Source organism: Molothrus ater, chromosome 8 (genome assembly GCF_012460135.2).
Source record: "Molothrus ater isolate BHLD 08-10-18 breed brown headed cowbird chromosome 8, BPBGC_Mater_1.1, whole genome shotgun sequence".
Lineage (NCBI taxonomy): Eukaryota > Metazoa > Chordata > Aves > Passeriformes > Icteridae > Molothrus > Molothrus ater.
Window position 1 is genome coordinate 31390124 of NC_050485.2, and position 25931 is coordinate 31416054.

Consider the following 25931-nt stretch of genomic DNA (forward strand, 5'->3'; position numbering starts at 1 on the left):
CTACTCACTCAGTTTTTTTCTATTGGTTCAAGTGGATTCCTGGGAAGCAATTTAGAAAAAAAAATAAAGGGGGAGGGTGAAAGAAAAACCCCATTCTACGTATTTCAGTAATTTTTTGCACCTTTTCAAACAGTGTATCTTTTGTGTGTCCTGAAATTCTTTTCTCCCAAGACAAATATTTAGCTAAGCACAAAGCAAAGAGAGAGTCCAGCTACTTTCACAGAGGGAACAGATACTGTTTTTCTACAAGTTTGTCATTATGAAACCCTTGTGAAAAGTTAAATAATAAAACGTTTGCTTCAGGAGCAATAGCAATAAACTGTTCACTCCTGCTCTCTCTGGAAACTACTGTAGAATTTTTATGATCTTTTATGGAAATGTTTTCTAGCTTGTGTAGCTGCCACATAAGCTTGTTTCAGTTACACTTCAGCTGGGTTTGCTGAAGACAAAGACTGCTGTAAAAAGACTTGAGGTCAGAAATGTGATGCCTCTGATGAGATGACACTTCATTAAGAACTGCTAAAGACACCCTCTGTTCTATCCAAATTAGCCACTGATTATTTCATTGGAATCAAAAATTTCCTCCTCTGAATGAAAAGGCAAAAAAATGTTTTGACTGTATTTGTTTCATGTAAAATCTTTGATCCAGATCTCCACAGCTCCACACCTGTACCTATCATTTCATCTATCACATTGCTTCATCTAAAACACAAGAGATTCAGGTGGCAAAATGTTCTGAAATACCTATCTGAAATGATCTAAATGTTCTGAAATACCTATCTGAAATGATCTAAATGTTCTGAAATACCTATCTCCAGGTATTTTATAAATCATCCTGAACCTGGGGTAGAGCTGGATCACAGCATTTTCCAGGTGATTTGTATTCTGCAAGATCCTCCCTGCATTTCTTACCCAGAAACAAGGATTTTTGGTGCTGAGCAAGAGTTAAAGCATTTGCAGATAAGGATTGCTCTTAGCAAAGCACAGACAAGCCATTACACAGCTTCCATAAATCCAGTGGAACTGGATCACCCAAAGAGCCAAATCTTGGGATTATACAAGACACAAGTCCATTCTTCTTATTCTCAGATCATCCTTCCATATATTAATCTACACATTTTCTCCCAGAAGTATAACCAAAGGCTATTAAAAGTTACTCAATTTTTAAAATAGATCCCAAATCCATATTTATATCTTTCTCTGTGCATGAACTATTACAACAAAGCTGTAATAGCATTTATTATTTTTCTTAGGAGAAATGAAAAAAAAGGTGGACAAGCCCTCACCCACATGATTTTTTTGCATAATTATTTTACTCTTGATATGCTGCTCAGCTCAATAATTTATGCTCCAGCTTAGCTTTCACTGGATGCCACAGGGTACCAAGGTTATTTCAATAGAAGGATGCTCAGCCTACTCTCATCTCTCTGCTCATTAGAGGTCTCCATTTCTCAGTTTTTCTAAGCTTTCATGATTTCAATTTCTTTTTCTTATAGCTTGACCCATTTCACAAAATAAATATAACCACCACTAAGCCAGGAAATAACCCAAACAAATAAACCCTTGCAATTCATTACATTTGTGGGGGTTTTGTATGCTACAGACACAGCTCCTCATACTAAGCATAATTACATCTTCCACTGCTTTAAAAACAACCCAACAAACAAGAAAGCAACAAAGCAAAACAAAGCCACTGAAAATAAAAAAGAAAAAGACAGCTCTGTTATCCTGGGAATGGGAGATCATTTTGAACCTGAGATAAAGAGCCACATCAAGCATTTTCATAAAGGGTCAGAAGAACTGCAAAGAATGGGGCAAAGACTAATCCAGATTGTTTCAATAGCTTCCAAAAATCAGCAGCTCAGAACCTGGCTAATTCAAGAGCAGCCATAGACAAACTTCTCCAATAGGCAGGGATACACCTATATTCCTAATTTCCATTATTTTATCTGAACTCCTTCATTGCTATTTATACTTTTAACTTCACAATCTGTTCAGGTTCCCCCTAATTCATCTCATTTTCTCCAACAACTATAATAAAAATACATATATTCCTCAAACAGTGGATGCCCATGCATTTACACAGTAGCTTAATAAAGTTTTGTGCTCCCACAGAGGAAAACTGAAAAATCAATTTTTCCTCAGCCATATTTAAGAGCAAGTACTATAAAGAAACCTTCAGCATGAAAATTGCCTGCTATGTTTTTCCTCATGACACCAATTCCATACAATACAAACATGCTGACATAAACATTCTTCAGTGCCAACAAGTTTGTGTAACATCAGGAATTGACTCCACTCCAAAGCACAGACACAACCAGGTCAGTTTTGAAGCTGAATTCCTGCAGTAAGTGATCAAAAGTTCTTGAGAGGGGTGAGAGGATTTCCAGGGTAAATTCAACTTCTACCAGACCAACTAAGAAAAAAAAAATGGCATAATGAATATTTTAAAAGACTATGCAGAAAATAGTTGTGGCTTTCATGCCAAGATAAAAAACAATTTGAATTTTTTTTTCTCTTGCAAGCTAAATTGGTTTTAATTCCAGGAGCAAGGGAATACTTTCAACTGTTCCTAGAATATTAACCTATTTGGCAGAGAGACAATATATTTTTACCTTAGCCAGTCCTCTCCTTGCCAATGGAAGAGGAACAGAAGATTCTGGTGATGCTTCCCTAGAAAGCAAAGTTTCACCACAAGTCTGGAACTTGGGAAAAGTTGATTTCACACGTTTCCACCTTGCTTCTTATTAGAACAAACAGAAGTCACTGCCTCACTCAGGAATCAGTACTGCATCACCAAAATGTGCTGCAGGATTCTCCCCAGCAAAATCTCCAATTATTTTAATGAACACACTGCAATTGGTGCTGTGCAGTCTTCAGCAGGGAAACAGAAGGAAAGGAGGAAAAGGCAAAATTTAGAGAGACTCAGCATCATGAAGGGCACCAAAACACCAATTATCACTGGGCTCAAACTGGCATTAACCAGAGAGTGCCAACAAGTTCAATTCCACAATTCCCTGCCCTGACAATCCTCACATTATCTCCTGATGGAAAGCTGTATTTACATTACTGAGGGGCAGAAAGGCCTTCTCCACACTCACTGTGCAATAACCAGCTTCACTGTTCACATATCTTTTGTTAATACTGGGAACATTTTAATAGTTTTTCCCATTAGTGTTATTCTCAAATAACCACCAAAATTCTAAATTGATTTTCAGAATTGCTTTTTAATATAATAAGGTTAATATTAAACTAGCCTAGCAACAGATAGTGTATTGTAATGCCAACAATCTAAGAATATATTCCCAAAAGAAGTTGTTAATATGTCCCATAACAATCTTTGTATGATTCTGAATTTAAATATAGGCAGGTTTCTAAATATGAAGTGTTCAGCCAAATATAAAGCTATAAACTCTTCCTAAACTAGAAACTTTCCAAACACAAAAGTGTGGAGGACTCTCCCTGAAAAAACCCCAAGAATCTCACAGAGTAGTTTGCACAAATTAAAAGTGAAAAAATCCTGGATATTTGCCAGTTTAAAGCACAAAGCAGACTTCTTCCTATCCTGATAAAAGGTCCTGTGTATAGCAGAGAATTTTATTCCCTTTGCTTAAAAAACTCCTTGGTTCCATAATGTCTGTAGGATATATTAAAAAGTCTGAAAAAGAGGAAGCAGAAAAAGTTTTGAGGTCTTACAAGCAGCATTTTCTACCCTTCCTCTCAATAACTTGGATCAGTTTTACCCTGCTTGGTACCTTAGGAGTGACTCAGATAACTCTTCCCACACAAATTCAATATTAAAAAAAAAGGATTCTAAACTACATGAGAACACATTTTTGTGCAAAACATGCTTCAGTTTACTTCCTGCAGAGATCAAATACAAAATGTTGATTGAAGGGAGAGTGTTACTTCCTAATTGTGAATAAAAAAACCTTCTTGTCCATTTAGTGTCTCATGGACACTAAATATAATTTACCAAGGCTGAAAAAGAACCTAAATTCAAACCCACCAGCATCAGACCAAGTTTTTACATTCAGTAGATGCTTCAGAGAAGGTTTTTATGTTTCCCCTGGAATTATCTAAGCCTGCACAAAACATGAGGCCAAAGAGAGGAGAGAAAGGCAAAGCAGGGAAACCCCTATGGCAAGTAATAAGGAAAAAGAGGATAAAAATCTGTTACACTATTAGCAGTGAACAGAAATCCATCTCCTTCCAACAACAATTCCCAGGACAGCCTTTACACCTCCAGGTGGTGGAAACCTGACTGTCCATAACACATCTTTCCAGGCTGAAATGCTTCCATCATGGCAGAAGGACCAAGTCTCTAATCTGCCCAGGTAATGCTGGGTACAAATCTAGTAAATAGCTCAGTCTCTCTTGGCATGCCTCCAACTTTTACATTTTTATAATTAAACCCACTTAGGCCAGCAATTATAAAAAGGGTAGAGACTACTACTTACTGTTATGAGACCTATTATTTTACTAAACAAAGTGAAATGGATTTTATGGCTTTCCAGAGTAGCATTACAGACATCTCACAAAAAAATAAGAACCCAGCTCTCCTTACACTCTTGAACTAAAGCCAAAAATTATGATGTGGTTTTACAATTCTACCTGGAAAGCAGCCCCAGTTTACAAGGTTTCACTTCTGCAGATAGTTCACTCTCAGGAACAGAAAATCCTCACAATAATAAAGTTGCACATCTGCAGCAGACAGAGTGAGAGATCTGAGGTAGCATTTTCATTAATTCTGCCAATGAGGAGGTTGTGCCACCTGCCAGAAAAATGGAGAACTGCTGCTTGTTCAAAACCCCACGAGTATTTTTAATTATTTTTCATGTATTAGATTAGGATTATCCTCTGTAAACAGCCTTTTAGGAGCAGGGTTCATCCATATGCAACCTATTCTCATCAAGCCTCAGATGATCAGCTGGTGAGAGACTTCTGCACTATTCCTACTGTAAAGGGGAGTTCCAGGTGAGCAGTGTGCTCAACAATGGAATGGGAGTAAAACTGAGAATTTTAAAACCTTCACCTGTTAAATTAAGCAAGAACACAAAAAAAATTAGGGAGAAATATAAAAAAGACATGAAAGAACTTGAAAGCAGGAGATGATTTTGCCATCAAAAAAACCTCGGGAATGGCAATTTCAATGATTTAATATTTAGATTAGCATTTCCCAGCATCTGGGTGTGCATTTGAAGAAGCTGTTGGCAGAAAGGTGCATGCAGTGAACTGTACCTCGTTCTCCCCACAGTCAGAAGGTGTGTCCTTGTGTACAGACATCTGATACTTGGCAAATAAAGTGGCAGATTGGTTGAAGGATGATTTGAACTGGGGGTCCTCAAAGGAGACAGGTACTAACCTCACCTTCAGAGCAAGGGAAATAGAAGCATTCTGTTTTGAGTGCATGTCATCACATAATCTGCTTCTGAAGGTCAGGCTAGTGAAAGATCTCCTCCTATGCACTTCAAAGCCTCTGAAGTCAGTTTTCTACCTTAAACATAATAATAAAATAACTTCCTATTTTTATTGATATTTAACAAATTTTAGTTTTATTGCACAGTCTCAAGGACTTCTTAAAATGTTTTATTTTTAATGGCACATCACTCATTGATTGCCCTGGTTCAACAATTACTTGTTCTTCCTACTCATACTGTTTCTCCAAACTCATGATACATTTTTTCCCTTATAGAGATGTAACACATCTGAGAGTTCACTTTTACACTCCACCTATTCATTGCAGGAAGCAGCAACAAATTATAAATTCAGATGGAGTGCACAGGTTACTTTTTAAAGGCTTAAACTGAAACTGAAGAGAATTATTTCACTCTGGTGAACCTTAAATTAACAATTTGTGTGTGTGACAAACTTTTGCTCACATGTTGGCCCTGATCATTGTATCCTTTTTATGGAAACACTCGAACCAAAGCCAAGGAGAACAGTTACCAGGCTGAGTGTCCAGCTGGATTTAGCTCTTATGGGATTTGTATTTTTAAGGCCCATCTCTATCTCCAAGAGCCTCACCCTCTCCATTTCTTACCCAACAGCATCCATAACTTTTCTGCCTGCAACTAAAACCAAATATGTGTGGCACTCACAAAGAAGTATCAAGAGTTTGCACTTTCAGGATGTTGATTTTATTGGATACAGTATTTTACAAGCTCCTGAATATACAATGGATATAAAATCCACATTTGTTTCTCCTAGAAACAGGACATGTGAAATGGAGGGGAAGCTTTGCATAAAATTAAATTTGGCCTTCTGACCTGATTTATGGTTGGTTTATCAGGTGGGTCCTTGTGAATGACCATCTGGTAACGTTTATAGACCTGGTAAGACTCCTGAAATGTGGCTTTGAACTGTGAACTTGGTGGAGATGATCTCACCACCCTCACCTTCAGAAGAAGTTAAACACATTTATTATTAAAAAATCATGCAATGACTATACATTTATACATAATATAAACATCACAACAGAGAGAAATTTTACCCTCCTCCTGCATAAGGGCCATCACAAATTAAACCAAGAGTCTTTTAATTCTCCAGTTCAATTTGTGCTACTGAAGGTTTTTAAATTGACACTGAATAACACAGAAGGTTTTCAAACTGCAAATTAACTAAAATGCTTAGAGAGGAACTACACAATTTCAGGAAATAATACCAACAAATGGTATGCAGATCATCATTTTAAAGAGATTTTCTGTGCTACTTAAAATATTCTCTCATAGTCTCACATTACACTGAAAAATACTTGAAAGGCTTGGAAGACTCAACTCTCTGCTCTTCACCCAAAACCCATTTTTATGGCAATAATCCCAAGGGGATTTCCAGGTACTTTTGAAATTGAAAAAGGAAGATGAAGCAATGTTTCCATACTCAATTATGAGTTAACCATAACAAGGAGTTACCAGTCCTCACACCATCACCATTAAACACACAAAAATAATTTTAAAAAGTAATCTATAAATTAAACATTCTCCTTAGTAAAAATTATTGCTCCCTAAGCAAAAAGAATGCTACTCCAGAGGCAGCAGTGCATGTCTTTTCAAAAATATTTAAGGTCATATTCATTTCAAAAACTATGCAATTTTCAGAATGGTTGTACTTTCACAAAGAGCAAATGTTTTTTAATATTTCTAATCTTCTAAAAAGATGCTCAGACAAAGCCATTATTCTTCTGTTAAAGAGCTCCTCAGGAAATGTGAAGGAGTTAGGGAGACAAATCAATTTTGTGGCTTCTAGTCAGCAAATATTTTCATTTCCAGTAGCATCATTGAAAATGATCAAGAAAACATTTAGTTAGCTTTCCAGCTTATGGAAAAAATAGCGGGAAAAATCTTTTTATGATTAACAAATGTTATAAAGTCCAAAAGTCTTCCAAGTTACTGTCTCATAGATGTAGTGGCAACCAGTGTATTAAGCAAACTTTTTTATTCACATTTTCACAGCTTTCAAAGACATCAACACACACCAATGATGTGTGTAAAGAGCAACTACCTTGTTATCTGATTAATTTCATGAAGTTTCTGCATGTCAAGTTCCATTAGCTTAGGTAGTTTAAGTATTTATATATTGCAGACCTAAAGAGTGAATTTCTCTCATTATTCAACACTTGGCTAATTCAAAATTTTTCATTTTCAAGTCACTCTGTATGAAATTAATTTGCAAGTTATTTTGGTAACTGAACTGCTAGGACATTGCAGTACAAGAGTACCCTCCTGTGGTTAAAAAGAGTGCAGCTGCACCATGAGTGTGTAATTTATATAAATACATATATATACATACACATATATATATATGTATATATACACACTCCTATGATGCATATCTATATATATATATCTACATATCTATATATCTATATAACTATTTCTATATATATCTATATCTCTATATATATAAATATATATAAATATATATATATATATAAATATACATAATTCAGTACCACATGTATTTCAAGATTTAAGCCACAACTACTCCATAAAGCCATAAATACAGACTTAAGCTTTACAAAAACTCCTTAACTGGACCTTTCCTTCATCTGACCCCAACAACACTGAACAAGAGATTACCTCCAATTTGTGTCGTGCATCATCAGGTAGAGGGACAAACACAAAGTCTTCAATGTTTTTAGGCTGGTTTGTTTTAGATTTAGAGTTTTGCAAGAGGAAAGCTTGATCTCCTTGAAGTTGAGAGCCTTCTGCTGTGCCCATCTGGTTCTGCAGGAGCTTCTGGAGTTTTCTCTCTTTCCTGATGTCCTTTGCTTTCCGACACGGGGGCTTGCTCAGATCAGCTCCTTTCCCTGCAAGGGCACAGGCAGAGAGTTAAACACCACACCTGACAGCAAACAGCTCTCACCTCCTCACTGGATGGAAATGGCTAAAATCACCATTTACTGCAGCCTGGGCTCTGAACTCAGCATGACCTTTCACATTTACAACCACCAACACCTGATGCTGCACTGATGCAGTGATTCTTCCACAGCTTCTTACTGCAGCACTAATCTGGAGTCACCTTGACCATTTCACCCCAAAGCCAAGGCTGTGCTTAAAAACTTGAAATACAATCACAAAATCACTGAGAATTGCTCTTCTGCATTCAAAGCCTGTGTCTGTGTGTGTGTATGTGTAGCTACACCACAGACTCCTGTAAAGACACACACCCCAAAATAAAGCATTAATTTTTTTCCTCACCTGGAATCCATAGGCAGGATGTAGAAATGCTGCCAATGCTATTATGGTCATGTAATGGAAAAGGCCACAGAAGTTTGCATATTTGCTTAAAACTATCTTCAGATTGTCTGTTTTAATCAATAAATTCACTTTTTGCAGTTTAACAGATGAGTCATTTATAGAATTCTATTTGTGAAGTGGTATTTGCTAAAAGGAGAAGTCAAACCCATGCACTATTTCCCACCTTGATCCATGTGTTCCTTACTAATACAAGAACTGTGAGTTGTAAAGCAACACAGATCCAAAGACATGAGGGAATTACAGACACTGTGTGACCTGTCCTCAGGCAAACAAGTCAGAGGAAGAGTTTATTTAAAACTCTTATGATATATTTGAAGAATGATTACTTCATCTGTATCGGGATCTGTTTCATGTCTTGGATCTTCTGTAAGCTGTAAATTAGCAAGAAAAACTTCTTCAAGCAGTGACTGTGCCTACACAGATATAAGCAAACCTTCTTTTCTATCTGAAACTGTGCAGAAACAGACCATTATTCCTAGAGGACAATGACCTGTTTTGTTTATAAAGGAATAAAAATGCAATTAAACAATCTTATTACTGACTAAGTCTACATTTTCCAAGATAAAAACTAAACATTTTTCTATCTGGAAAATTTTAAACTAAATTTGACCTGTGACACCAGCTAGCATTAAAAAAAAATTGAATAAGCTTCTGATGCACTTATTATTCACTTCCTTTAAAAACACCAGAAAGAAGCACAATAATGAATATTTCTGCTCTGTAAAATTAAACCTTTTTTTCTGAAATACACTACAACTTTACTTATCTGCATTTCCAGTCCTTAAAAGTTTGACTCAAAGCTATTCTTAACCTAACTGAAGACCTTACCTCACCTTTTCCAAAGCACTGGCAGGTTTTTACACTCCTATTCTTTACCCAAGTCTGCCATCTGCTGTCAACAGCCACTTCATTTCTTTCCAATACTAAGTTTACATAGGCCAAAGTTTTTAATTTATTATTTAAAACAAGAGAGCTTTGAAAATTTGCACAATAAAAGTCATATAAACAATAAACTATATAAGGGTTGTAAAGGCTTGTATAAGATCAAAATATAAAATACAGTTTTAAAAATTCTGTAATATTTCTATGCAGCACTACTGATTCTCTGATCAAGTACTTCTAAAAACTTTCCTTTTATTTAGATGCAAAAATTGCTTATAAAGCTGGTGAAAATCAGATCCAATAGGCATGAGTGGTTATTAAGGAAAAAACATTTTTTCACTTGAAATCAGCAATGCTACAGAAAGAGACAAAAGTACTTCCTTCCCCTAAATACTGGCACAACATGCAACAGGTGAGTGAAACCAGGAATTATTAGGATGTCCCAACACAGGCAGAAACTCTAAAGCTGCAAGTTTCCAGTAGGATTTTCCCTACCATGTACCAGTAAACCACAATGATGGAAATTCCCTTTATTTGCCAGGACAGGCTACACAAAATGGGAAACAAGATCTGTAAGACAAGGCTGCCTTACCTGTAGCCACAAAGTGTCTATCAGCAATTCTACCTCAAATTATTCTGGCAATAATCCACCCACCCTTTACCATCTTCCTGCCAGAAACCACCCATGTCCCAAGAGGAGGCAGAATCACAGAATGGTTTGGGCTGGAAGAGACTTTTAAAAGGACACTTTCCACTGTCCCAGGCTGCCCCAAACCCCATCCAGCCTGGCCTTGGACACTTCAGGGATGGGGCAGCCCCAGATGCTCTGGGCACCCCCAACCTCATCATAAAAAGCTTCTAATCTGAATCTCCCCTCTTTAGTTTCAGGTCTTAGAGATTCAGTCTTACTGAAGGTGAGGAAAAGAATATAAATATAACTTTTTCATGTAACAAAATATAAATTACAGTATTACAAATAACACCCAGCATCTCTAAATTTTTACGCTGTAATTCCATAAACTGGAAGGAGCACAGGAAATAAAGCCAAACAATTATTAATTTACTAATCAAGATAAAAAGAAGGGATTGCAAGAAGATGTGGAATGATGAGAGCATGCTCCAATTACTACCAGAAATTACCTGGCTTGGGTGGTGCATGAACAGCTTTGGCTGAATGTGATGGCTCTGCAGGGACTGGGGTGTCTTTGTCTGCACAGATCTGAACAGAATCCGATTCCACCTTCTGCACATTGCCCTCTTCTTTTGTTTCTCCTGAGTCCTTATCTTCATTCTCCACCCTCTCAGCCTGATCCACAGCCAAGGGAGTCAGGTCAGACTGACTGACCTGAGACTCGCTTTTGTACAGAAAATCACACGTGGCCACATCCTCTATATGGGAATCCATTGGCTCTTCTGTCAAGAATCAAAACCTGCATGAGTGAATTTCTCTCTGTACAACCACAGTTCACACTTTCCACAACTAAAATTAATGCTAAATTAACTAGTTTCCAATTTTACAAGTGTTTTCCCACAGTATTGCAACAGTCTGAACACAGAGTTTCCTTTATGATCCCAAACTATGAACATCAATTCATTTATGAGAACAGTTTTATCTTCTCCATTAGAACTGGACAGTCAAATATTTTAAACGAATAACAACAAACAAACCTAGCATCCCACACATACAAAAGAGGCAGATTATAATGATTCAGAACCAATGTAAGTTTCACCAACATGAAGAATTGCTGAGTTTGGTGCTGGATAAATGGAGAGTGACTGGAAAAACCCTCTATGCTCTTCCTTTTCTGTGCCACCAGCTGCTCTAGTTAGTCATCTCCAGATTATCAGTTTCATGATAGAAGTAAAAACAGCATCTAACTCTCTACAGCACCCAGCTAGAAAGCTAGAAAGCTTATTTTCCTGGGCATGCCCAGGAAAAATAAGCTGGTCTATGGAAAAAGTAAGGAAATATTTTCTTCAATAACCCAAGCCACCTGAACAATTTGGCTCCTGGGTTACTGAAGTGCTCAAGACACAGCCCAACCAGGGGTCTACACACAGAATTCAGAGCCCATTTGCCATCTGACCACTCAAGCAGGTATTTAAATCCTCCTTCCACACATCAGTATCGGTTTTCAAGCACTCAGTGTTTCTTACCTTCGCTCGCTACTTTCGAGACATCTCCTTTGGAAATAAATTTCAACATTTTCTTCAGAACCTTCTTGTGGGACTTGGAAGCCTGAAAATGCAAAGCCCGGCACCTTAAAAAGACAAAAAAAACCCATTTATTTTGTGAAAGACTGTTTCAGGGAAAAAAAGGTTAAGGAACCACTTACAAAAATTACATTGTAATCTCTATTTATTTCTTAAGTTTCCCTATATTGAGTGGTCAAATGTTTTATCAACACTTTTGAGATAATGAAATTACATTGTCTTCTATTGAATACTATCAGTCCTTACTGGCATGTTTTTATGCTCATCTCTAGAATTACTAAAATACAAGTGGGCTGCTAAAGCAGTGTTTGTGGGTTACAGACAAGGTTATTTCCCTACAGGAAAATATCCCAGAGCTGCTGATGTCCCTATGCACAAACCCAAGAGCTGATATTTACTGTTCAAAGTATCGTTAATAGTAGGTCAACTTCTAAAGTATGATGTATTTCAAGAAGCAAACACAAATGGTGGAACATATTTGAAGTGGTCAAATCCCTTACAAAAGTGTACTTTGAGTTTCTTACCTTATTGTGTATTGAGGACAACATGTTTGATTCATGATAGGTTTGTAGACATATTTTCCACTTCTGAAAAGAGTAATAAATATGCATTGATTTTTTTGTTGTTGTTGTTGTTTATACTACAAAATAAATGAAGATGTTTTTTAATAAAAATCACACCAAAACATTTCATGATGAAATATCAAAGAGTTCTTCAGTTCTTTGCTGACTGTATTATCCTTCTAAAATCACTGAATATTTCCCTGTTTGAAAGTCATGTTACAATAGGTAAAACAGAGCACTGGACAAATAGTTCAATTACTCATGGATATATAAGTGTATTTATAGATCTAAATTTAAATGTGGATTCTAAATTTAAATGGAGATTCTAACTGTTATATCAACTGACAACATGGCTTTGTGTTTTCTTTTTCAACGTACCTTCGCCATCCTCTGTCTATGAGATCCTGGTAATCTTGAACTGTCATCGAATGTGCCCACATACCTGAAATAAACAACAGCAGCACACTTGACTGACCGTGGTTTGGCTGTAAAATACAACAAACTCTGCAGAACTGCCTGGAGCCCCTCTGCTCTGGGACAGGCTGGGAGAGCTCACCTGGAGAGGAGAAGGCTCCAGGGAGAGCTCAGAGCCCTTCCAGGGTCTGAAGGGGCTCCAGAGAGGGACTGGGACAAGGGATAGAGGGACAGGACACAGGGAATGGCTTCTCACTGCCAGAGGGCAGGGTTAGACGGGATAATACGAAGAAATTCCTGGCTGTGAGGGCGGAAACGCCCTGGCACAGGTGCCCAGAGCAGCTGGGGCTGGCCCTGGATCCCTGGCAGTGCCCAAGGCCAGGCTGGACAGGGCTTGGAGCAGCCTGGGACAGTGGAAGGTGTCCCTGCCATGGCAGGGGTGGCACTGGGTGGGATTTAAGGTCCCTCCCAACCCAAACCATCCTGTGATTCTGCGGTTACTGCAAATCTGAGTAGCTAATGGCCACTTATGCATAGGGATCTGACATATTCTTAAATATGGTAATTACTGATTTCAATAACCACATTAAATGTAAAAACCCTAAGCCCAACACAAATCCCGGGATGCAATTAACCCTATTTCTCTGACCGCACCAGCGCTAAGTTCCCCTGTGCACCTCCCACTCCCCAGAAATACACAAGGAAAACAGCACAGAATCGCTGCTCAGTTCTGTCACACTCATTGGGGAGCACCGGGCCGTATGAGCCGTTCCGAGCTCCGGCTGGGCGGCCGGAGGCAGCTGCCTGTCCCGGCCGCCCTCCCCGGCCCCGCGCCCGCAGCCGCCGCTTCTCGGCCAGCCCGGGGCGGCCCCGCTCCCAGCCCGCCCCGCCCGCACCGTGCGAGATGTTGCCGGTGTCGCTCCTGCAGTAGCCGCAGCGGTAGCCATCCTCCCCGCCGAAGAACTCGACGATGCTCGGGGAGCCGCCGCCCGCCGCCATCCCCGCCCGCCTCAGGTCAGAGCCCCGGGCCGCCCGGAAGCGGCGCCCGCCGCCATCTTTGCTGCGGGCGGCGCGCGGGCGGCGCGCACAGGAAGCGGCGCCGCCGCCATGATTCGCGCGGGCAGCGCGGCGGGGCCGGAGGAGCCCCGAGCCCCGGCTGGGCCACGCCACCAACCCCCGGCCCCGCTCACCCGCGGACACCTTGCCCCGCGCCGCGCCGCAGTAGCCGCAGCCGTAGCCCTCCTTCCATCCCTTGTACTCCACCACGGCGGCGGGCATGGCGCCGGCGGCCCCGCAGCTCCGCAGCGCCCCTACCCGGCCGCTGCCGCTGCGCCCGGCCCGGCCCGGCCCAGCCTCCTCCGCGGGCGGATCAGAGCGAAGATCGCTGCCGGATCGGAGAGCGGAGATCGCTGCGGCTCTGGCGCTCCTCGGCCGTGTCCCCCCTCACCCTCACGGCCTGAGCAGCTTCTGGCCCCACAAACGCGCTCCAACAGCCCTTCCGTGGGGATGGATCCCTGTGTACCCCCCTCAGCTGCTACAGCAGGATAAAAGGGTAGGAGAGACCCTGAGCTCTTCCACAGAGCGTTTTCTGAGAACGGAACAAGACTCTCATACAAGTACTTTTAATAAAATAATGTTCTGGCTCTATAGAGCCGGCCTGCTCAATGCCCAAAGTACCAAACAAATACAGGAGTTTGGAATAAAGGAATTTGTAATTGAGACTGAATTTCCAAACTCAAGCCTTTATTTCCAGAGTAGCAAGAACAGCAGGGCTGTATCAATTCTCCTGCAGCACCCAAAATCATACAGGATAGCAAGATTATCCCAGCAGGGATGTTTAACCATGTGAATTGCACTTGCTGCTGCTGGGGTGGGACAAGAGAGGAAAGAAGGGACAGTGTTTCCTTTTTACCTTTTTCATGAGTGACAGTAAACTTCATATGAAGTAGCAAACTGAGCCAGAATACATAAAGAACTCTGTGACAAGTCTAAACTTTCTCAGGTTGCCCAGAGCAGCTGTGACTGCCCCTGGGTCCCTCAAAGTGTCTCTATGGCCAGGTTGGACAGGGCTTGGAGCAACCTGGGATAGTGGAAGGTGTCCCTGCCATGGCAGGGGTGACACTAAATGGGATTTAAGGCCCCTTCTGACCCAACCCATTCCATGGTTCGAAACAAAGCAGCTTGTATAAAGCATTGAGATGTTCCAGAAAAAATATATTTAATTTTACAACATATACATATAAAACAATTGTTTGAGCAAATGTCCTGATGTATTTTCTTTAAGGCACCTAAGGGGAAAGAAAAACAAAAAAGAGAAGGCAGTAAGACAACATGCATTAGGATCTGGAATTGACCAAACAACTGTGACAGGACTTCAGTCCAATCACTGGAAGAATTTTATGGAAGCAGAAGGGAAGACAGCCTGGTTCCCTCTAAGTCCTTCTTCACACTACTTTATTAACAACATCAGCTGTCAGGAAGTTAAGAACCCAAACAGAAAAACTAAGCTATGATTCTTTCCAACACTGCATCCTGAGTACAAAGTTCCAAAAATTAACTCATCACTTAACTGACCATCAAACTCAAAAATAAAGGGTTTTTTTCCCAGTTAATCATTGCATACAAGGCTAGATTACATTTTGTTTCATGAATAGGGCAACAACACAGCAATTCCAGGTGTTACAGTCACCCTGCCTACAGTTCTTTTGCATTTGTAAGTCACACACACATTCCCTGAAGTTCTCCCACGTGCATAAGGGCCTCTCTGAGTTTTGCTAAAATAACTTACTTGAGTAGTTACTCCGTTTCCATTTCTTCTTCAGTGCTCTGATAAAGAGGGGTAATCATAGCTTCTCTTATCTGAAATGTTTCTATGATCTCCTGGTTAAAGAAGACAGCAGTGTGTCAGTCAGCAAAGATGAATTATTTCAATTTAATTACCACCAAGAGTAATAAAGTTTCTGATACTTGTCTCTGTCCCTTTGGGAGCCTCTCAGGAACCCTGGGCCAGTCCCGAGTGGGCAGACACCGGGGGGCAGCCCCGACACAGCGGGGAGACACTCTCTGTGTGTGCCCCGAGGGTACTGAGGCACCTGGGCTGGAGGGGAGACACTCTCTGTGTGTGCCCCGAGAGTACTGAGGCACCTGGGCTGGAGGGGAGACACTCTCTGTGTGTGCCCCGAGGGTACTGAGGGCACCTGGGCTGGCAGGGAGACACTCTCTGTGCCCCGAGGGTGCTGAGGGCACCTGGGCTGGGGGGAGACACTCTCTGTGTGTGCCCCGAGGGTACTGAGGCACCTGGGCTGGAGGGGAGACACTCTCTGTGTGTGCCCCGAGGGTACTGAGGGCACCTGGGCTGGCAGGGAGACACTCTGTGTGTGTGCCCGAGGGTGCTGAGGGCACCTGGGCTGGGGGGAGACACTCTCTGTGTGTGCCCCGAGGGTACTGAGGCACCTGGGCTGACAGCGGGGAGACACTCTCTGTGCCCCGAGGGTGCTGAGGGCACCTGGGCTGGAGGGGAGACACTCTGTGTGTGTGCCCCGAGGGTGCTGAGGCACCTGGGCTGGAGGGGAGACACTCTCTGTGTGTGCCCCGAGGGTACTGAGGCACCTGGGCTGGCAGGGAGACACTCTCTGTGTGTGCCCCAAGGGTGCTGAGGGCACCTGGGCTGGCAGGGAGACACTCTGTGTGTGTGCCCCGAGGGTACTGAGGGCACCTGGGCTGGCAGGGAGACACTCTCTGTGCCCCGAGGGTGCTGAGGGCACCTGGGCTGGCAGGGAGACACTCTCTGTGTGTGCCCTGAGGGTACTGAGGGCACCTGGGCTGGGGGCAGACACTCTCTGTGTGTGCCCTGAGGGTACTGAGGGCACCTGGGCTGGGGGGAGACACTCCCTGTGTGCCCCGAGGGTGCTGAGGGCACCTGGGCTGGGGGGAGACACTCTCTGTGTGTGCCCTGAGGGTACTGAGGGCACCTGGGCTGGCAGGGAGACACTCTCTGTGTGTGCCCCGAGGGTACTGAGGGCACCTGGGCTGGCAGGGAGACACTCTCTGTGTGTGCCCTGAGGGTACTGAGGGCACCTGGGCTGGAGGGGAGACACTCTCTGTGTGTGCCCCGAGGGTACTGAGAGCACCTGGGCTGGGGGGAGACACTCTCTGTGTGTGCCCCGAGGGTGCTGAGGGCACCTGGGCTGACAGAGGGGAGACACTCACTGTGCCCTGAGGGTGCTGAGGGCACCTGGGCTGGGGGGAGACACTCCCTATGCCCCAAGGGTGCTGAGGGCACCTGGGCTGGGCGCCTTTGCAGCACAAGAGACACCAGAGACAGCGGTAGATGATAAAGGGCCGACTCTTAGCAGGGGTTAATCCAAGGTTTTATTAGGAGTCCCCAAGGAGCTCCTGCACCTCAGGGGGCCTCCTGCCCAGAGCCCCAGGGAGATGTGCCAAGGTTACATTTAAAGGGAGGTGGAAACCCAAAGCAGGTAACATTTTAGCAACCAATAAGTGACCCTAAGGGATGGGTACTGGGGGATGGACATTTAGGACAGCGTGTGGGGCAAGGCTTGGGGGGCTGACCCCTGGCCTCTGGCTAATCACTCAATGACCTGGACAGAAACTTCTGGATGGAGGGGATGGGATGCTGAGTGATTGACAGAGAGCCAGGGTGGGGGTTAGGGGATGATCTCATCCCAGAGAGGGATAACACAGGTAAAGGGAGGGGGGCACAGTTTGGGATAAACCATTTGGGAAAAATATGGGAATACAAAACAAAACTACTTCAAAGTATTACAAAATATAAAAACACACTACAACAGATGCTAAAGCACTATTTCAAATTACTACATTTCTCCTTCACGTTCTGAGTGAGGACAAAGGAGGAGTATGTGTGCTCAAAACTACTTTTTGTCTAAGATTTATTACAAACAGTGAGGAAATTGCATGGATAACTCTGCCTCCAGAGACAAGTATTGTACATCAGGGAATAAACAGATTCCATATTTACCCAGGCCTTGTATAAAACAGTGAAGCCAGTGCACAGCTTCAAAGCACTTAAACTGACCAGGCTTCAGGAATCAAAGATGGAATGACAGCCCAAATTCTCCGTTTTCTTGCAGCTACAAATATCCCTTAGATCTGTGACTGTTCTGGCATCCATAAGGTCAACACTGTGTACAGTGTTTCTGTACACAGAACACCTGCCCTCCCCAGCACAGCTCTCAGAGGCTTAAATAAAAAAGAACAGATGCAAAGTATGAAGTGCTCTCCATGGTACCTTCCATTCTTTCTGGTCCAGACTTATGACCACCTGGTTGCGTGCTGCAGCTCTGCTGTCCTCCTCCCCTCCCTCGCTGGGTTTTATAGGCTCTGATCAAAACACAGCACTTTCAGGATTTATACTTGTAAAGTATAACAGTTTCCCCACAAAAGCTTCACAAAAATCAGATCAATCCTACACATTCCACCCAGTTAGTCTCTATCAGGAGCCTGTACCATGTACTGCTTGAGATACTTCCTTAGTCTCAGTCTTAAAAACTTAGGAACTAACTTTTTTCAGAAGGACCTAAATATTTCATTCCTTACAATATCCCACCAAAGCCTTAACCCCACTGATATCCTGTGGGAATGAAAGCCAATCTTGTATGAAGAATGGAGAATGAATTCTTCATTCAACCTTGAATGAAGAATTTCCCTTCCAACTGTTCTGAAGCTGCAGCAACTCTGAGACAAGAGAGTTCTTACACCCAAAGATATCTTTATTTGGCCAAGTGCAATAATGTTCATTTACTTATTAGCAAAAATATATCTTGAAAGGTAATAACCTTTGATTTCTATTAATAGAATTCATTTGTATGGTCTTTTTCATATATTAATATTTGAAAAGATTCAATCCTTTCAGCTGCTCATAAATCTCTTCATGCCTTCAATTACATTCACTGCATATCCCCAGTTAAAAATATACCTAAAACTTTGTGAACATGTAACATGTAATGTTGTTACAATTAGAGTATTTTAAAGCTGTATTTTACCTATTATTGGCAATTCATCTTCATCCAGCTTTATTTTTGCAAGACCATCCTAAACAACAGTGGGATTTAAAGTTTCATAACTTAAGAGTTTTCCAGTTAGGATAATGCACAGAAATTTCATATTTTTACTTATTACATAATCATGAACAGGTACATATACTGATAAAGAATCTTCACTGGCATACCACATAAGAAAAAACTAGTTTAACACAGCACTTATGCATAAAGAAGGCAGCCCATATAGCAACAGTGTGTAACTGCTGGATTATAAAAGTTATGCTTTATTAAAATTGTTGTTATTCTCTAAATATACTTGAGCTAACCCTTTATAATAACATTTCTATTCAACACAAAACCTGAATTAGTCAAAATATCCTTGGCAGTTTCTGTCTTTTCTATAATTAATTTATTAGACAAAGTAAGCACAGTTTTGAAGTGTAAATCCATGGATTCAAAAAGAATATAAAACCTTGCACTAATATAGTTTTCTACAGCCTCAGTCACTCTTCCATACTCTGTGAGAATTTTTCTACATGTGCAGAAAATGTGAGCCAGAATCTTTTTTGATAAACATATTGACTGCAAAAATATCACTGCTGTTTTGTTGGTAAATTGACTGCAGTGCAAAAAAATAAAGTCAGTCAACTCTGTTTCCTTTTTAATTCTATTACCAAAATATCACAGACTGCTTGCAGAAAATAAATTCGTATTCCTCCTATTTAAATCCTAATTCTTCAATATCAAAGCCAGGAAAAAACACAGGTCAGTACTTCTAGGAAATTCTAGTATCTAAAGGGATGTTTTAAAAAGATGTCATGCCTTACCCTGCTAAGGAAGGACACATGAAACACATTTTCCACCGTGCGTGCAAACGAGTTCGGATCAATCACAAAATCAAAGAAGGAGATGGGTGTATTAGCTGGGGATGCAAAAATACCTTTGTTCAAACAAACAGGTGGTATACACAGAGCTGACAGATGTAAATACAAACTTAAGAGAGCCAGTGCACCTTTCAAAAGCTAAAGGGATGTTTTGCAATTTAGTTATAATCCAGAATTCCCAGCTGCCTGCAGTAACAGATGTTCTACAGAGTATATTGTATAGTAGATTATCTTCTTCCATCATTTCCCCCACACAAACCCATACATTTGACTATTTAACTGCCATCTAAAAGTGGCAGAATTTAATCAGGGGAGAGGATTTACATTTACTTTGCAGTCAAACAAGAGCTGATTAGTGTTCATAAAAAAATACATAGTTGGTGTATGTGCTTCACCAAAGATATCTACTTGCAGACTTCATCTCCTTTTGTCTCTGTAGTTTTACCACTCCACATTGTAGGAGACAGAGAATATTCATTTTCCCTAGTGAATGCTTAATTTAATCATACTTACGATCATTTTCAAAATGAGTTTGCAATATTCTCAAGATCCTCTCTACTTCTTTTTCTGTAGCTTCTTGATGAGACTGCTCCATTTCTTTTAACTGGGAAAAAGAAACAGAGATTCACCTCAAATAACTGTTGTTCAATTACCAGAATATGCAAAGGGCTTCTTTTGAATGTGTAACATAAAAGCTGAATTTTTCTCCCTACATGCAAACATAACAAACACACTTATGCAAACATGAGATAACTTTGAAGAGCTTTAGGTTTAATTCCCATCTTACAATGTCAATCTGAAAGGCCATGGCTTGCATGGTTTGAGCCTGTGTACAGGTGTACACTTACTTTTCAATAGCTCTGAGGAGCTGGGTTACACAGTGCTACAGTCTGTGAGTTTAATGAAGATGAGCATTTAGAGCAACCCACAAACCCTCCAGCTCCTCTTCTTCCCAGTACAAACTGGAACAAATCCTTTCTATCACTATTTGGATTGAGCAGGCTGCCTTTTAAAAGGCAGCAATCAGCCATTTGCCTCTATATCTTTATCACATTATCACAGCTGAGGCTTCCCTGTAACAACATGGATTATATTTGCAGTTTCAGATGTAAGCCTCTTTCAGTATTCCCAGACTTTTGCTTTTCTGCTAGTGAATGACACAAAGAATAAGAAAACAGAAAACACAAAGAAGTGGTTATGTGAGCTAATTAGCTTGCTGCTATTAACCACATTTTAGTGCAAATGCCACATCCTGTTAGACACTTTTTAAAGAAAAATGGGCACCACACTAATGTAAAGAAGTTTCTTTTTTCTTTCCTTCAAAGCAACAGGCAACAGAACAAGTAAGCTCATAACTTGAAAATCAGTTTGTAAACCCTACTTCTGAACATGAAATTGGTCTGTAAATCTTACTTCCTTCCACTCAGTGAAATACTGCAGTCCACACAAAACAAATCAGGAAGCCTAATAATGGAGTGTGAATCCTTTAGTAGAAGCTCAGAAGGAAAGGGGCTGGTGTGTGTGTCTCCAACTCCAGCTGGATGGCTGTGGAGCCAACGAAGGATTGTTAGCAATAACCACCAAGGAGTGCTGGTAATCACACACTGTGAGAAACAACAGGGTATAGCTGGAGAAGGAGCCATAGGAAGGTAAGGCAGCACTTTTCTGGGACAAACGTCCTTGTTCTGGCTCCTGGAGATAAGCAGAGCACAGCACAGCACTGAGGAACTTGGATGCTCCCCTCCCCTTAAGGGTGGGATGTCACAAATACTACGCAGTTTATAATTGCAAAACCCAAAACAAACAAACAAAGATTTAAAAGTAATTTTTAATAACTATGCCAAACAAATGGTTAATAAAGATAACACTTAACAAACCTGAGCAGGCATTGCCCGTTCTGCTTTCCCTCTGGTAGCTTTCTTCTGCCTCTCAATCCGCTGCTTTTGTACAGGAGGCTCAGACTTGAAAGATCCCATCCTAACCAAAACACAAAGAACACACACATGCAAGTCTGGTTTACACTGTATGCTTGGGAATCTTTATACCAAGCAGTGGATCTCCTCAAGAAAGGGCAAAGTGATGACTGATACCTAAAGCTTCATCACATTTAGAGATTTCTGCAAAGAACCAGCCCCAAAAGTTGTTCCAGTATGTTGACAGCCTCATGCCTTGTCAACACTCTGCTGTGACTTCAGTTTAACTCAATTCAAGCCAGGGCACCAAAGACAAGAATCAGCCAAGGCCATTACCTTGAGCTGCAGTACACACTATTTCCTTGAAGAAACTTACATGTAGTGAAAAGTAGGTGCTCTCCTGAAGTACTTGGGTGCTTCTTCCCCCATTTTCTGCCAGGCATGACTGGGTAAAAAATCATCTGGAACATCCTCAGAGTCATCAGTTTCTTCCACTTCTGTGCGATTTATACCCATGAAGGTCAGCTGCAAGAGAAAAAATGCTGCAATAAGAAATTACTTAGAGGTACAGCAGTAGGTACATTCATGGTGATACAATGGTGGTGTTTGCCTGATAAATTAGCATTTAATACCACTGCCTAGGAACTGTGACTTTCCTGAGGATACCATGAAAACAGATAAACACTCAAATTCACCCTTGTGCTCAGCAACCAATGAAAGCCATAGGTAAACAAAACTGCTTAGATTCCAACACATTTTCAGTGATGTGTGAAGTAGCAGAACATTACTCATATTGCATTTCAGAGCTCAGATGTCTCACAGTTTTTGAACACCACACACTTGCAGGAAGCCCAGCCCCTCAAATATCACAGACCTTATCTGGCCTATCCCTGCATCCACCACTGCACACTAACCCAGGAAAAATTTTTAATTGAACTTTATGTTTTTTATAGACTTAAGCAAGCACTCATGATTCCTTGTTGATCTGCTGTAACATAAGGAAGCATTTTCAATGAGCAAAGAAGCCAACAGCCTGGTTAAAAGCTGTTCTAATCCAACTCTTCCCCTCAGTACAAAGAGACAAACAGTCTGAAAGCATTCAAGTCTCCCAAAGTCCCATTTCATGTCAGTGACACAGGGCCTCAAGAACTCTATCCAAAAACATAGAAACCAGTGGACATGATAAAGAAACTACTTAGTTACTGAGAAACTACAGAAGAATGACTGAAAAAACAGCAGAAGACTTTAAGAACACAAACTGACAGAACCACGATAAAGCAGCAGCAGTGCAATAATGGGGGTGGTGTTTGCATTTAAAGTCAGATTTTCCCCTATTGCAAGTGCTTAATAGATAGTTTAAGACAACAACAGTCACCAGAGAGTTTATCAAAAAAATTGATAGGAAGAGCATTAAATTCCACCAGAACTGCCAAGTACTGCCCGACAATCTGAGGCTTTATGGTACAGGACAAACCTCCAGCAGAAATGTTGGCCAATTCAGAGCCTGGAACTTACCAAGTCTTCTGCAAATGCTGTTGAATCAAATGCTGACATCTCTGAGTGTAACTCATTGGCCTTCTCCTTTCCTATATTGGATGCTATGACAAGGAACTGGGCATCCAGTGCAGCTTCTCGTGCCCGGCAAACTGTTACAGAAAGGATTTTATGGTGATTAATATGAAATTGTCACAAATAGAATTATCAGATTCAGCACAGGGACTATCCAGGCTTTAGTGCTTTGGAAATCCTTTTATTGCAATGACCTCTAATACACATAATCCTCATAACAATATTTATATTTAAAAAAGGGAAAGAATGACAAACCATGGAAAAGTAACAGATGATCTTGAACAACAAATCCATTTTTCACTGACATGTTTTCCACCATTCCAAGTGAAATGAACCCCTCTACACTGCTATCTTTTATGTGCATTACTCATATACACTGTTCCAGTGAATCAAAATAAAGCAAGGAGTTATTTCTAAGAGCAAATAAACTGTAATGACATTTATTTTCTCACATCAACTTACTCAACCAATCTTCAACTTAACATATCTATTTTAACTTATATAAAAATTCTGATTGAGTACTTGGACCTCACTCTTGCCCTCTTTTGTTTGTAAGGCATCATTGCCTCACACTTGGCCAAACACATCAATGAAAGACCACAGAATTTGTTTTACCTCCATCAAAAAGTCTATTGGCTTCTTCCAAAGCTTCTGTCAGCCTGTTGCTTTTTGAATTTAGCATGGATTCTCGATTTTCTGTGGGAAAAGACACAAAGGAAACCCTGAATTACTTAAACATAGAAGCAGTGAGAAACACTGCGCTTGTTTGATGCTGACCGGAGGCCAGGTGCCCACCAAAGCTTCCTCACTCCTTAATTGGGCCAAGGAGAGAAAAGAGAACAAAAAGCTCATGGGTCTAGATAAGGGAGAGATCACTCAACAGTTACCTCACTGGCAAAACAGGCTTGACTTGGGGAAATTAGTGGAATTTCCAAGAAAGAAGCTAACCAGTCCCTAAAACTGTATGCATAAAGGTCACTTCTATAAACAGGCTGATCACCCATAAACTGCACTGTAGCCTCCTGTAAAACAACTGAACAAATTTATCAGCTATTTACTAAACAACTAATCCCAGGTGTTGCCTGAACTTGGCAGCGCTACTGACACAACCATGGCCACATTTTTGTAAGGAAAACAGCACAGCTCACTCAAATGCACATAGGAGAGGGACTCACACACCTGTCTGGAGAAATGCTAAAAACTACATAGCATTTTTTGGGAGTCCCAGGAATAACTTTCTGGTCCAGGCACATAATGATACCTACAGTTTCAAACTAAAGCTCAGACATCACAAAAGTGAAATTAAGGGATTTCACCGCATCTCTAAAGTTCTCCTGCACCAGCGCAGGCACCACATGTGTGTTAGTGCAGCTGAATCCCTCGTAACCTATCCCAGGGGATGCAGGAGAGGGACTTGGCACAGGACCGGGGGAATGGCCTCACACTGGAGAACCTTTAGATACAGGAAGTGTCTCCACAGGGTGCCCAGAGAATCTGTGGCTGCCCTTGCATCCTTGGAAGTGCCCAAGGCCAGGTTGGACAGGGCTTGGAGCAGCCTCTGGGGCAGTGGAAGATGTCGTTGCTACGGCTGGAACGAGAATACCCGTAAGGTCCTTTCCAGCCAATCCATGATTTGCGATTCCCTGCTTCCTTGGGAGTCAAATTTCGATCTAAGTCCAAACCCAGAGCATCGTTAGCCCGAGAGACCGGAGTTGCCAGGAACGCTCCCTCGCCCAGGCGTTTCCCCACACGCGCGGGAGCGGCCGCCAGCCACGGAAGCCCCCCCGGCCGCCAGCCCGGACCGCCCCGGCGCTGCCCCCGCCGCCTCCTTACGCTGCACGGTGGAGATGAGCTCCCGATACTGGCTGCGGATCATCCTGTTGTGCTCCCTGTCGTCGCCCTCGCCGATGTTGAGCTGCCGGAGCCTCTCGCCCGCCGCCTCCGCCTCGGCCGTGTCCTCATCCTGCGCGTGTGGCCGGCGCGAGCGGCGGCGGCGCGAGTCCGGCGAGGAGTCGCCGCTGCTGCCGGTGTGCGACATGGCGGCCGCGGAGCTGTCACCGGGAACCGCGGGATGCCACCGGGATGACGCCGGCCCGCGTGCCTGCCGTGCTTCCCGGGATGCACGTACCGAGTCGAGCCTGCGCAGTTCGCCTCAGAGGGTCTTGGTGGAAGGGTCTGCGGGCGCCGCCGGTGACCGCTGAGCCGCTCCGCTCAGATCGCGATCTTCCATCTTGGCGCTGTTTGCCGCCCCGGTTCTGCGCGGCCTCTTCCCCAGCAAACAGGGTTCGGCCTTTCTGCCTGGCCGCAGGGGCGGTTACCGATCCCACAGCGCTCCTTTGCAATCTACTTCCTTCCCCGGAGTTCCGGGCGCTGCCCGGGGCCGGGCGCTGTGAGTGGCGGCTGGCGGTGCATGAAGCCGGGCGCGGGCGGGGCCGCAGAGGCCGCTCCGCTGCGGGCGCGGCTCCGCCGCCGCCTCGGGAGGGCGCTACGGGCGCGGAGAGCCGCGGGCCGTGAGGAAGGAGGCGGGGACAGCCAGCTCTGAGGGGAGCGAGGGGAAGCGAGAGGGAAAGGAAGCAACTTCTGAGGGGAGCGAGGGGAAGCGACAGGGAAAGGAGCGCTGCGCTTGTTCCAGCGCCTCTCATACAGGGATGAATCCGTGGAAACGCCTGCGCTCGTCCCTGAGCAGGGATCTGTGCTCTGGCAGATGAAATAA

At 42.5% G+C, this 25931-nt stretch overlaps 2 protein-coding genes across 6 annotated transcripts in view; both read right to left on the reverse strand.

Moving 5' to 3' along the window:
• Window positions 1–14120, reverse strand: part of ATE1 (arginyltransferase 1) — a 68927-nt gene extending 54807 nt beyond the window's left edge. The window contains exons 1-7 of one of the 5 annotated variants that reach the window (XM_036385712.1): window positions 14023–14120; window positions 12797–12860; window positions 12380–12442; window positions 11799–11902; window positions 10782–11054; window positions 8079–8308; window positions 5242–5370 (exon numbers count right to left, since the gene is read on the reverse strand). In XM_036385712.1, coding sequence (XP_036241605.1) covers window positions 5242–5370; window positions 8079–8308; window positions 10782–11054; window positions 11799–11902; window positions 12380–12442; window positions 12797–12860; window positions 14023–14110 — 951 coding nt within the window. In that variant the 5' untranslated portion in view covers window positions 14111–14120. Of the gene's footprint in view, window positions 1–5241; window positions 5371–6269; window positions 6399–8078; window positions 8309–10781; window positions 11055–11798; window positions 11903–12379; window positions 12443–12796; window positions 12861–13728; window positions 13846–14022 lie in introns of those variants that run through there. The other 4 variants (XM_036385711.1, XM_036385710.1, XM_036385708.1 and 1 more) reach the window with 4 other exon arrangements.
• A 905-nt stretch (window positions 14121–15025) lies between these two features.
• On the reverse strand, window positions 15026–25283 carry NSMCE4A (NSE4 homolog A, SMC5-SMC6 complex component). Its single transcript, XM_036385972.2, has 11 exons — window positions 25052–25283; window positions 23834–23914; window positions 23165–23295; window positions 22026–22174; window positions 21614–21713; window positions 20250–20340; window positions 19680–19774; window positions 18856–18904; window positions 18102–18193; window positions 15621–15712; window positions 15026–15120 (listed from the first exon to the last, which is right to left on the reverse strand). The coding sequence occupies exons 1-10, from the start codon at window positions 25254–25256 to the stop codon at window positions 15629–15631; spliced, it is 1077 nt and encodes a 358-aa protein (XP_036241865.1). The 5' UTR covers window positions 25257–25283; the 3' UTR covers window positions 15026–15120; window positions 15621–15628.
• Between the last annotated feature and the right edge of the window lie 648 nt (window positions 25284–25931).